This window comes from Oncorhynchus tshawytscha, unplaced genomic scaffold, assembly GCF_018296145.1.
Source record: "Oncorhynchus tshawytscha isolate Ot180627B unplaced genomic scaffold, Otsh_v2.0 Un_contig_6573_pilon_pilon, whole genome shotgun sequence".
Lineage (NCBI taxonomy): Eukaryota > Metazoa > Chordata > Actinopteri > Salmoniformes > Salmonidae > Oncorhynchus > Oncorhynchus tshawytscha.
The window spans coordinates 45,684-59,114 of NW_024608907.1; the positions used below are offsets into that span (position 1 = coordinate 45,684).

The following is a 13,431-nucleotide window of genomic DNA, read 5'->3' on the forward strand; positions in this document are numbered from 1 at the left end:
GTGGCTATATGCCTGTCTAATACATTATCACAGCATAGTGGCTATATGCCTGGTCTAATACATTATCACAGCGACTACATGCCTGTCTAATACATTATCACAGCGACTACATGCCTGGTCTAATACATTATCACAACGACTACATGCCTGTCTAATACATTATCACAGCATAGTGGCTATATGCCTGGTCTAATACATTATCACAGCATAGTGGCTCTATGCCTGGCCTGTCAGTATCGTTATTCTCAGACCATATGATATTTCAGAACGTGAGCTCTGATAACAGAAGAGATCAGTTGGTGTAGCACTTGCGAGGCACAGCTGAGAATAAATTGAAATCGTTTGCTTTATTATTTTAGGCATCTTTCTCGATATTCCCACTGTTGGCTTTTCAACACAAATGTTTGGTGATCAACCGGTTGGTGACCACTGCATTAGAGACCTAGTATTTAACCTATCCAAACCAGAGGAGAGCAGCCGCAGAGGGTGTTGTATTCAGACAGACATCTTTACAGTGTGTTGTATTCAGACAGACATCTTTACAGTGTGTTGTATTCAGACAGACATCTTTACAGTGTGTTGTATTCAGACAGACATCTTTACAGTGTGTTGTATTCAGACAGACATCTTTACAGTGTGTTATATTCAGACAGACATCTTTACAGTGTGTTGTATTCAGATAGACATCTTTACAGTGTGTTATATTCAGACAGACATCTTTACAGTGTGTTATATTCAGACAGACATCTTTACAGTGTGTTGTATTCAGACAGACATCTTTACAGTGTGTTGTATTCAGACAGACATCTTTACAGTGTGTTGTATTCAGACAGACATCTTTACAGTGTGTTGTATTCAGATAGACATCTTTACAGTGTGTTATATTCAGACAGACATCTTTACAGTGTGTTGTATTCAGACAGACATCTTTACAGCGTGTTGGCTTTAGAGTGTGTTATATTCAGACTTACATCTTTGCGGGCTTTAGAGTGTGTTATATTCAGACTTACATCTTTGCGGGCTTTAGAGCGCACGATCTTGACACTCTGGGACCTCCTCAGACCTCTCTGGGTGACAGCCTCGTCCTCTGAGAAAAGTTGTTCCCCCTCCTCGTCTGTCCTGTCCTCCTGATCATAGGCATAGTACTCTGGGGAGACATGTCCCTATCAGTTAGACAGGGTACTCTGGGGAGACATGTCCCTATCAGTTAGACAGAGTACTCTGGGGAGACATGTCCATATCAGTTAGACAGGGTACTCTGGGGAGACATGTCCCTATCAGTTAGACAGAGTACTCTGGGGAGACATGTCCATATCAGTTAGACAGGGTACTCTGGGGAGACATGTCCCTATCAGTTAGACATGTCCCTATCAGTTAGACAGGGTACTCTGGGGAGAAACGTCCCTATCAGTTAGACATGTCCCTATTAGTTAGACAGGGTACTCTGGGGAGAAACGTCCCTATCAGTTAGACATGTCCCTATCAGTTAGACAGGGTACTCTGGGGAGAAACGTCCCTATCAGTTAGACATGTCCCTATCAGTTAGACAGGGTACTCTGGGGAGACATGTCCATATCAGTTAGACAGGGTACTCTGGGGAGACATGTCCATATCAGTTAGACATGGTACTCTGGGGAGACATGTCCATATCAGTTAGACATGGTACTCTGGGGAGACATGTCCATATCAGTTAGACATGGTACTCTGGGGAGACATGTCCCTATCAGTTAGACAGGGTACTCTGGGGAGACATGTCCCTATCAGTTAGACAGAGTACTCTGGGGAGACATGTCCATATCAGTTAGACAGGGTACTCTGGGGAGACATGTCCCTATCAGTTAGACATGTCCCTATCAGTTAGACAGGGTACTCTGGGGAGAAACGTCCCTATCAGTTAGACATGTCCCTATTAGTTAGACAGGGTACTCTGGGGAGACATGTCCATATCAGTTAGACAGGGTACTCTGGGGAGACATGTCCATATCAGTTAGACATAGTACAACTAAACCAGAAGAAGGTTATCTTGGTCTTCTGACCAGACTCCTAGGTCGTGTCCTCATGGTAGAAGTGCTGAGTCCGAGGGGGCTGACTGACATTCTGACTGGTGTGTTGGAGAGAGAGAGAGAGCGAGAGAGAGAGAGAGAGAGAGAGAGAGAGAGAGAGAGACAGGCTGCCTGGGGACAGAGCCAATCACTGGGGATGAATTCCACAGCTGAGGCCACAACAACCAACGGTGTTATCCCCTAACAGATTGCTATAACATACACTACATGACCTAAAGTATGTGTAAACTGTGCAGGACAGTCAAGTTCTTCCACACTGATCTCCACAAACCATTTCTGATTGGACCTCACTTTGTGCATGTGGGCATTGTCATGGTGAAACAGGAAATGGCCTTCCCCAAACTGTTGCCACAAAGTTGGAAGCACCGAATCATCTAGAATGTCATTGTATGCTGTAGTGTTAATATTTCCCTTCACTGGAACTAAGGGGCCCGAACCATGAAAAACAGCCCCAGACCATCATTCCTCCTCCATCAAACTTTACAGTTGGCACGATGCATTGGGGAAGTTAACGTTCTCCTGGCATCAGCCAAACCCAGATTTGTCCGTCAGACAGCCAGTTGGTGAAACATGATTCATCACTCCAGAGAACAAGTTTCCACTGATCCACAGTCCAATGGTGGCGAGATTTACACCACTCCATCACCACTACTAGCTGACTGGGGATGTTCTGTAATACCATCACTGGGCTATGATCCCTACTAACTGACTGGGGCTGTTCTGTTCTGTAATATCATCACTGTGCTATGATCCCTACTAACTGACTGGGGCTGTTCTGTTCTGTAATACCATCACTGGGCTATGACCCCTACTAACTGACTGGGGCTGTTCTGTTCTGTAATACCATCACTGGGCTATGATCCCTACTAACTGACTGGGGCTGTTCTGTTCTGTAATACCATCACTGGGCTATGATCCCTACTAACTGACTGGGGCTGTTCTGTTCTGTAATATCATCACTGGGCTATGACCCCTACTAACTGACTGGGGCTGTTCTGTAATATCATCACTGGGCTATGACCCCTACTAACTGACTGGGGCTGTTCTGTAATATAACTGGGCAATGACCCCTACTAACTGACTGGGGCTGTTCTGTAATATCATCACTGGGCTACGACCCCTACTAACTGACTGGAGCTGTTCTGTAATATCATCACTGGGCTACGACCCCTACTAACTGACTGGGTCTGTTCTGTAATATCATCACTGGGCTACGACCCTACTAACTGACTGGGTCTGTTCTGTAATATCATCACTGGGCTATGACCCCTACTAACTGACTGGGGCTGTTCTGTAATATCACTGGGCAACGACCCCTACTAACTGACTGGGGCTGTTCTGTAATATCATCACTGGGCTATGACCCCTACTAACTGACTGGGGCTGTTCTGTAATATCATCACTGGGCTATGACCCCTACTAACTGACTGGGGCTGTTCTGTAATATAACTGGGCAACGACCCTACTAACTGACTGGGGCTGTTCTGTAATATCATCACTGGGCTACGACCCCAACTAACTGACTGGAGCTGTTCTGTAATATCATCACTGGGCTACGACCCCTACTAACTGACTGGGTCTGTTCTGTAATATCATCACTGGGCTATGACCCCTACTAACTGACTGGGGCTGTTCTGTAATATCATCACTGGGCTATGACCCCTACTAACTGACTGGGGCTGTTCTGTAATATCATCACTGGGCTATGACCCCTACTAACTGACTGGGGCTGTTCTGTAATATAACTGGGCAACGACCCCTACTAACTGACTGGGACTGTTCTGTAATATCATCACTGGGCTACGACCCCTACTAACTGACTGGGGCTGTTCTATAATATCATCACTGGGCAACGACCCCTACTAACTGACTGGGGCTGTTCTGTAATATCATCACTGGGCTATGACCCCTACTAACTGACTGGAGCTGTTCTGTAATATCATCACTGGGCTACGACCCCTACTAACTGACTGGGTCTGTTCTGTAATATCATCACTGGGCTATGACCCCTACTAACTGACTGGGGCTGTTCTGTAATATCACTGGGCAACGACCCTACTAACTGACTGGGGCTGTTCTGTAATATCATCACTGGGCTATGACCCCTACTAACTGACTGGGGCTGTTCTGTAATATCATCACTGGGCTATGACCCCTACTAACTGACTGGGGCTGTTCTGTAATATAACTGGGCAACGACCCCTACTAACTGACTGGGGCTGTTCTGTAATATCATCACTGGGCTACGACCCCAACTAACTGACTGGAGCTGTTCTGTAATATCATCACTGGGCTACGACCCCAACTAACTGACTGGAGCTGTTCTGTAATATCATCACTGGGCTATGACCCCTACTAACTGACTGGGTCTGTTCTGTAATATCATCACTGGGCTATGACCCCTACTAACTGACTGGGGCTGTTCTGTAATATCATCACTGGGCTATGACCCCTACTAACTGACTGGGGCTGTTCTGTAATATCATCACTGGGCTATGACCCCTACTAACTGACTGGGGCTGTTCTGTAATATAACTGGGCAACGACCCCTACTAACTGACTGGGACTGTTCTGTAATATCATCACTGGGCTACGACCCCTACTAACTGACTGGGGCTGTTCTATAATATCATCACTGGGCTATGACCCCTACTAACTGACTGGGGCTGTTCTGTAATATCATCACTGGGCAACGACCCCTACTAACTGACTGGGGCTGTTCTGTAATATCATCACTGGGCTACGACCCCTACTAACTGACTGGGGCTGTTCTGTAATATCACTGGGCTACGACCCCTACTAACTGACTGGGGCTGTTCTGTAATATCACTGGGCTACGACCCCTACTAACTGACTGGGACTGTTATGTGTTGTGAGTCACAACAGCTGCCATTCTACCAGCCTCCGCCAGGTGGCAGCAGTAACATAGTAACAGCCTCCAGTCCTCCTCTCCTTTGTTCCTGTAGTCACATCTGCTCTCCATTCTAGAAAGATCCTTGGGATCTGGAGCCACTATTAACTCTACAAGGCTGTTCATATTTGTTTGAGGATTTAAACTTTCTGCAACCTAAGAAATGTGTTTTTTTTATGCTAGCCTTCACACAGTCCAAGGCAAACTGGTATCAGATGAAGCTATTGAGCCCTATTGGTTGACAGCTGTTTTAGGAGAAACATCTAATTCTCCACATCAGATATAATTTTCCTAGTATGACAAAGGTGAGGAGCCCATTCCATTCATCCCACTAATGATCTATTTATCAGTCTTCTAGCATACCTCTGACTGGTTACGGCTGAGCTAGTCCAGTCCAGCCCAGAACAGTCCAGTCCAGCCCAGAACATACTTGCGTGATGACGAGTAATGAGACTTTCCCTCCCTGAGAAAAGAACCAACCAACCCCTCCCTGTACTGATCCTCTGTCAACCTGAGTAGACACTACATAGGGAATAGGGTGCAGAATGGAACCACCACATCTGAGCTTTCAGCTGGTCACACTACACAGGGAATAGGGACACTACATAGGGAATAGGGTGCACTACATAGGGAATAGGGTGCAGAACGGTTGTCTTGCAGTGATCAACAACCAATTCGAAAGAGCATGAAGAAGTTTGAAAATAATAGAAATGGACAAATGTTGTACAATCCAGGTGTGCAAAGCTCTTAGAGACGAACAGCTGGAATCACTGGCAACGCTCTTAGAGACGAACAGCTGGGATCACTGGCAAAGCTCTTAGAGACGAACAGCTGGGATCACTGCCAACGCTCTTAGAGACGAACAGCTGGAATCACTGGCAAAGCTCTTAGAGACGAACAGCTGGGATCACTGCCAACGCTCTTAGAGACGAACAGCTGGGATCACTGGCAAAGCTCTTAGAGACGAACAGCTGGGATCACTGGCAAAGCTCTTAGAGACGAACAGCTGGAATCACTGGCAAAGCTCTTAGAGACGAACAGCTGGGATCACTGCCAAAGCTCTTAGAGACGAACAGCTGGGATCACTGGCAAAGCTCTTAGAGACGAACAGCTGGAATCACTGGCAAAGCTCTTAGAGACGAACAGCTGGAATCACTGCCAACGCTCTTAGAGACGAACAGCTGGAATCACTGGCAAAGCTCTTAGAGACGAACAGCTGGAATCACTGGCAAAGCTCTTAGAGACGAACAGCTGGGATCACTGGCAAAGCTCTTAGAGACGAACAGCTGGAATCACTGCCAACGCTCTTAGAGACGAACAGCTGGGATCACTGGCAACGCTCTTAGAGACGAACAGCTGGGATCACTGGCAAAGCTCTTAGAGACGAACAGCTGGAATCACTGGCAAAGCTCTTAGAGACGAACAGCTGGGATCACTGGCAAAGCTCTTAGAGACGAACAGCTGGAATCACTGCCAACGCTCTTAGAGACGAACAGCTGGGATCACTGGCAACGCTCTTAGAGACGAACAGCTGGGATCACTGGCAAAGCTCTTAGAGACGAACAGCTGGAATCACTGGCAAAGCTCTTAGAGACAAACAGCTGGGATCACTGCCAAAGCTCTTAGAGACGAACAGCTGGAATCACTGCCAACGCTCTTAGAGACGAACAGCTGGAATCACTGCCAACGCTCTTAGAGACGAACAGCTGGAATCACTGCCAAAGCTCTTAGAGACGAACAGCTGGAATCACTGCCAACGCTCTTAGAGACGAACAGCTGGAATCACTGCCAACGCTCTTAGAGACGAACAGCTGGAATCACTGGCAAAGCTCTTAGAGACGAACAGCTGGGATCACTGGCAAAGCTCTTAGAGACGAACAGCTGGAATCACTGGCAAAGCTCTTAGAGACGAACAGCTGGAATCACTGCCAACGCTCTTAGAGACGAACAGCTGGAATCACTGCCAACGCTCTTAGAGACGAACAGCTGGAATCACTGCCAACGCTCTTAGAGACGAACAGCTGGAATCACTGGCAAAGCTCTTAGAGACGAACAGCTGGAATCACTGGCAAAGCTCTTAGAGACGAACAGCTGGAATCACTGGCAAAGCTCTTAGAGGCAAACAGCTGGAATCACTGGCTCATAGGCACCCTACATCCTATAGAGGACACTGCTTTAGACCAGGGCTCATAGGGAGGGTTAACCCGTGTTACTCACAGGGAGGGTTAACCCGTGTTACTCACATGTTACTCAACACAGACCCAGTTATAGAGGATGTTTGAGGAAGGTGGAGACCAGAGTCTTACTGTGGTATAATTGGCTCCCTCTTCAGATCAATGATTAACAGACCAGTGGAAGGTACTAGGTGATGGGTTCATGTAAGGACCTGTGTGTGCGTGTGTGTGTGTGTGTGGGGGGAACATGTCCTACCTGTTCTGTCTGTCGAGTTTGCGGCGAGCGCCCTCCTGCTCACGGCAGGGTTGCCGGCATGGGCCGTATAGATCTGATTGGCTGCTGCGTCGTCGAGGGGTATCTGAGTCAGGTCGTGCATACTGAAGCTCCTCAGCTTCTCTGTGATCGCCCCCTGGCCCTACACACACACACACACACACACACACACACACACACACACACACACAGTTAGTGTCACCACAGGGATAACACTGTCCTCTAAACGCCTCCCCTCTCCTCATGACATCATGGCTCCAGTATCTTACGGTGCTCCGACAAAATACAGTAACAGGCTGAGGGAGTGTTTGTGTTCTGACACAGTAACAGGCTGAGGGAGTGTTTGTGTTCTGACACAGTAACATGCTGAGGGAGTGTTTGTGTTGTTGTGTTCTGACACAGTAACATGCTGAGGGAGTGTTTGTGTTCTGACAGACAGTAACATGCTGAGGGAGTGTTTGTGTTGTTGTGTTCTGACACAGTAACAGGCTGAGGGAGTGTTTGTGTTCTGACACAGTAACATGCTGAGGGAGTGTTTGTGTTCTGACACAGTAACAGGCTGAGGGAGTGTTTGTGTTCTGACACAGTAACAGGCTGAGGGAGTGTTTGTGTTGTTGTGTTCTGACACAGTAACAGGCTGAGGGAGTGTTTGTGTCATTGCGTTCTGACACAGTAACAGGCTGAGGGAGTGTTTGTGTTCTGACACAGTAACATGCTGAGGGAGTGTTTGTGTTCTGACACAGTAACATGCTGAGGGAGTGTTTGTGTTCTGACACAGTAACAGGCTGAGGGAGTGTTTGTGTTGTTGTGTTCTGACACAGTAACATGCTGAGGGAGTGTTTGTGTTCTGACACAGTAACATGCTGAGGGAGTGTTTGTGTTCTGACACAGTAACATGCTGAGGGAGTGTTTGTGTTCTGACACAGTAACATGCTGAGGAGTGTTTGTGTTCTGACACAGTAACATGCTGAGGGAGTGTTTGTGTTCTGACACAGTAACAGGCTGAGGGAGTGTTTGTGTTGTTGTGTTCTGACACAGTAACAGGCTGAGGGAGTGTTTGTGTTCTGACACAGTAACAGGCTGAGGGAGTGTTTGTGTTCTGACACAGTAACAGGTTGAGGGAGTGTTTGTGGCATTGCGTTCTGACACAAACTACTACATAAGTTAAATTCCTAGAATCTATTCAGTGTTTATCATCGTGTTTTCAAACAGCTTATGACAACGCAGAACCTTTTCCATAACAGAACTGGGGAACAGACAGGATGTGTACTATCATGAAGGGAACATTAGTGGTTGTGTGTGCAGCACAGCTTGACAACATCACAGAAAATACCAAAAAGATAAAAGACTAGCAAACGCCATAAAAACGATGAATAGGTGAATATATGAATGATCTGAGTAGGGCTGGGCGGTATACTGTGTTTAGCATATACCGGTATTGATGCACGGACTGGTTTGGGTTTTTAACTTTACCTTCTATCCCAGGTATTTGAATGTTTGACTTGTTAAATGTGATGGCAGTGTGTAACGTCCATGTGTTCCCCTCTCTTTATGACGCCTTCCGCACACACCTAGCCCCGCCCCCTGTCACTCAAGGAGCGCATTGGATGTTCCTCAACCACGTGACCCGCGTGTTCAGTCTGCCTGGTCAATGCAGCACAAGTAACACTGTTGACGACAACAATGCTGCTTTCCCTTTGCTTCTTAATATATAAATCTACTAGCGTTTAATAATTACACTATTAGCTTGTGTTTCTTAAATCAGCAAACAGCTAGAGTGTCTTTTCTTAGCCGCTGATTGTTAGCCGCTAATGCTAATCGCTAGCTAGCTAATACAAGTACTGAGTAAGAGCAAACGTAACTTAGCTAGCTAATACAGCCTGATAATACCAGTGATTGTGTAGGCCTAAATCAGCATGTTGTTTGTGCAACAGTGTCTTATAAATTAAAGAGGTAAACGCAAAGCAAGAATATGTTAGCTACATGAAGTAGTTATGACAACACGTTCAATCTAGCCAAAGATTATAGGATCCCCTAGGAAACACTTAACAACACATTAGTTCCTACCCTGTCACAACAACTCCTCCCTGGCAATTTCATTTGTGGTCTCAGTCAAACACTGTATTAAAAGTGCCCAATTATATTTTAACTATATAATTATAATATACATTCTATTCCCATGATTCCAACAGTTAACCCAAGTGTTTCGCTCTAAATCTCAAGTCAAATTGCAACATTTGGTTAAAAATAAGGCCCAGATGACTTGCCCATATAATGCAGCCCTACGGGACAGTGTGGAAATTCTCAATATGCAGAAATTTAATTTACAAAAAATTGCTATAATCGTGAAATGTATCATTGTCGGGATATGTGAGATTTTGGCCATAATCGCCAGCCCTAGATCTGAGGTATTTCTTCATGCTACAGTAAAATATATCTCTATCATTATTACCTCAGAGAGCTGCCACTAGTAGTGCTGTGCCCCTAGATACAGACTGCATGTCAGACAAGATTGGTAGAAAGACAGATCAACACCAATGTTAGAACACAGTCAGGAGAACAGGAAAAAAGAAGAGACTAGGAGGAGGGGGAAAAGTAGAGCCATAGAAGACCTGATCAATTGGCTGGTTTGATAGAGGCAGAGTAGAGACATAAAATATATGCATTTACAAGCTCCAGGAAGTAACAGTGAGAGAGGCTGCTGGATGCAGAGTCCAGGTTATATGCGGTTTCTGACTTTGTGTTGAGAGATAGGACATAGAAAGAAGGCAGCCTATTGTTGCTTTATCCAGGCCTGGACCAAGGCTCTGTCCCAGCTAGCATGCTCAGGTTGTTTATCCAGGCCTGGACCGAGGCTCTGTCCCAGCTAGCATGCTCAGGTTGTTTATCCAGGCCTGGACCGAGGCTCTGTCCCAGCTAGCATGCTCAGGTTGTTTATCCAGGCCTGGACCGAGGCTCTGTCCCAGCTAGCATGCTCAGGTTGTTTATCCAGGCCTGGACCGAGGCTCTGTCCCAGCTAGCATGCTCAGGTTGTTTATCCAGGCCTGGACCGAGGCTCTGTCACAGCTAGCATGCTCAGGTTGTTTATCCAGGCCTGGACCGAGGCTCTGTCCCAGCTAGCATGCTCAGGTTGTTTATCCAGGCCTGGACCGAGGCTCTGTCCCAGCTAGCATGCTCAGGTTGTTTATCCAGGCCTGGACCGAGGCTCTGTCCCAGCTAGCATGCTCAGGTTGTTTATCCAGGCCTGGACCGAGGCTCTGTCCCAGCTAGCATGCTCAGGTTGTTTATCCAGGCCTGGACCGAGGCTCTGTCCCAGCTAGCATGCTCAGGTTGTTTATCCAGGCCTGGACCGAGGCTCTGTCCCAAATCTGTTTCCCCACCCCAGGTTTCAGATTTCTGCCTATTTTCTTCTTGCAAAAATCACACTGATAGAAAAAACCTTTTGGATGTTCTTAGTCCATAATGTGGAGACCACTTTGGCGTTCTGGGAAAAATCTAAGAAATATGCCATTTTTTTGGTGTTGATACCCTATAATTCAAGTGCAAGAAACTTGTATGGTTAGCGGTGTTCCTGTAGCACGTGATGGCAGAGTTTTCAAAAACAAAATGGCCACTTGATCGACGCAAATAATCATCTCATTCTGGCAGGTAGGCAGAGGCTACTTTGTAGTTAACATTTAATAGAAACATTTTTTTTTTTTTTTTTTTTGGAAAGCCTTTCAATCTACCAGAAGACGGTTATCATGAATTGCGTCAACGCTAACAGGTAGACACACACACAGACATTCCTGTGTCCTTTCAGAAAGTTGAAGGAAAATACCAAATCACTGATACACTTTGTTCATGTGTTTTGATTAACTGGGTTCAAACTAATATACGTTTCCTACTAAGGTCAATACATTTAGTTGATTTCCTACTAAGGTCAATACAGTCAGTTGATTTCCTACTAAGTTCAATACAGTCAGTTGATTTCCTACTAAGGTCAATACATTTAGTTGATTTCCTACTAAGGTCAATACAGTCAGTTGATTTCCTACTAAGTTCAATACAGTCAGTTGATTTCCTACTAAGTTCAATACAGTCAGTTGATTTCCTACTAAGGTCAATACATTTAGTTGATTTCCTACTAAGGTCAATACAGTCAGTTGATTTCCTACTAAGGTCAACAGGGCAACAACAGTCCTATTAAGAGTAGAGAAGGAGAACAAACACTAGTCCCTCTGTGTTGAGTCCTGATGACACAGCCTAGGGACTGGCCCGTGCTGCTCTGTGCATGGCTGTTAGCCCAGGGACTGGCCCGTGCTGCTCTGTGCATGGCTGTTAGCCCAGGGACTGGCACGTGCTGCTCTGTGCATGGCTGTGAGCCCAGGGACTGGCCCGTGCTGCTCTGTGCATGGCTGTGAGCCCAGGGACTGGCCCGTGCTGCTCTGTGCATGGCTGTTAGCCCAGGGACTGGCCCGTGCTGCTCTGTGCATGGCTGTGAGCCCAGGGACTGGCCCGTGCTGCTCTGTGCATGGCTGTTAGCCCAGGGACAGGCCCGTGCTGCTCTGTGCATGGCTGTTAGCCCAGGGACTGGCCCGTGCTGCTCTGTGCAGGGCTGTGAGCCCAGGGACTGGCCCGTGCTGCTCTGTGCATGGCTGTGAGCCCAGGGACTGGCCCGTGCTGCTCTGTGCATGGCTGTGAGCCCAGGGACTGGCCCGTGCTGCTCTGTGCATGGCTGTTAGCCCAGGGATTGGCCCGTGCTGCTCTGTGCATGGCTGTTAGCCCAGGGATTGGCCCGTGCTGCTCTGTGCATGGCTGTTAGCCCAGGGACTGGCCCGTGCTGCTCTGTGCATGGCTGTTAGCCCAGGGACTGGCCCGTGCTGCTCTGTGCATGGCTGTTTGCAGTTACACCCAATAGAGAATCTCACACACACGTTTCCACGTCAGTCCTTTAACAGACACGTTTCCACGCCAGTCCTTTAACAGACACGTTTCCACGCCAGTCCTTTAACAGACACGTTTCCACGCCAGTCCTTTAACAGACACGTTTCCACGCCAGTCCTTTAACAGACACGTTTCCACGCCAGTCCTTTAAACAGACTCTTTATCCAGAGCGACTTATTTAGGGCATTCATCTTAAGATAGCTAGGTGGGACAACCACATATCACAGTAGTTAGTATATTCAGATAGCTAGGTGGGACAACCACATATCACAGTAGTTAGTATATTCAGATAGCTAGGTGGGACAACCACATATCACAGTAGTTAGTATATTCAGATAGCTAGGTGGGACAACCACATATCACAGTAGTTAGTATCTTCAGATAGCTAGGTGGGACAACCACATATCACAGTAGTTAGTATCTTCAGATAGCTAGGTGGGACAACCACATATCACAGTAGTTAGTATATTCAGATAGCTAGGTGGGACAACCACATATCACAGTAGTTAGTATATTCAGATAGCTAGGTGGGACAACCACATATCACAGTAGTTAGTATATACAGATAGCTAGGTGGGACAACCACATATCACAGTAGTTAGTATATTCATATTCAGATAGCTAGGTGGGACAACCACATATTACAGTAGTTAGTATATTCAGATAGCTAGGTGGGACAACACTATATTACAGTAGTTAGTATATTCAGATAGCTAGGTGAGACAACCACATATCACAGTAAGTACATTTTCCCTCAAAGTATCATATTAGCAAAGTCAGAGCCAGTAACAAGGGGTGGTGGGGGGGTGGGGGGTGGAGGGTGGGGTGGGGTGGTGGAGGTGGGGGGGGGGGGTGGGTGGGGGGACTCGTGCAGTACTTGCCTTGACAGCTGCGGAGACAGCTGCAGTAGCAGCTATACTTAGGCCCTGCTTGCCGAAGGTCACCATGGTCTCGTAGCTACGCTCCTTGGCCTGGACAATGTACTCATCTATCTCCTGGTGACAACAACCGTTACAGAGACAAACAGAGAGTCAGTTCACAGAATAACAACTATAGTATGCAACAACATGTCAAAACCCATGA

At 46.8% G+C, this 13,431-nt stretch overlaps 1 protein-coding gene across 1 annotated transcript in view; it reads right to left on the bottom strand.

The window, feature by feature from the left end:
* The window catches only part of LOC121843944 (receptor expression-enhancing protein 3-like), a 40,322-nt gene that overhangs the window by 5,951 nt on the left and 20,940 nt on the right, over positions 1 to 13,431 (bottom strand). Inside the window, exons 5-7 of the mRNA XM_042313839.1 lie at positions 13,230 to 13,343; positions 7,405 to 7,564; positions 1,011 to 1,147 (exon numbers count right to left, since the gene is read on the bottom strand). Coding sequence (XP_042169773.1) covers positions 1,011 to 1,147; positions 7,405 to 7,564; positions 13,230 to 13,343 — 411 coding nt within the window. The remainder of the gene's footprint in view (positions 1 to 1,010; positions 1,148 to 7,404; positions 7,565 to 13,229; positions 13,344 to 13,431) is intronic.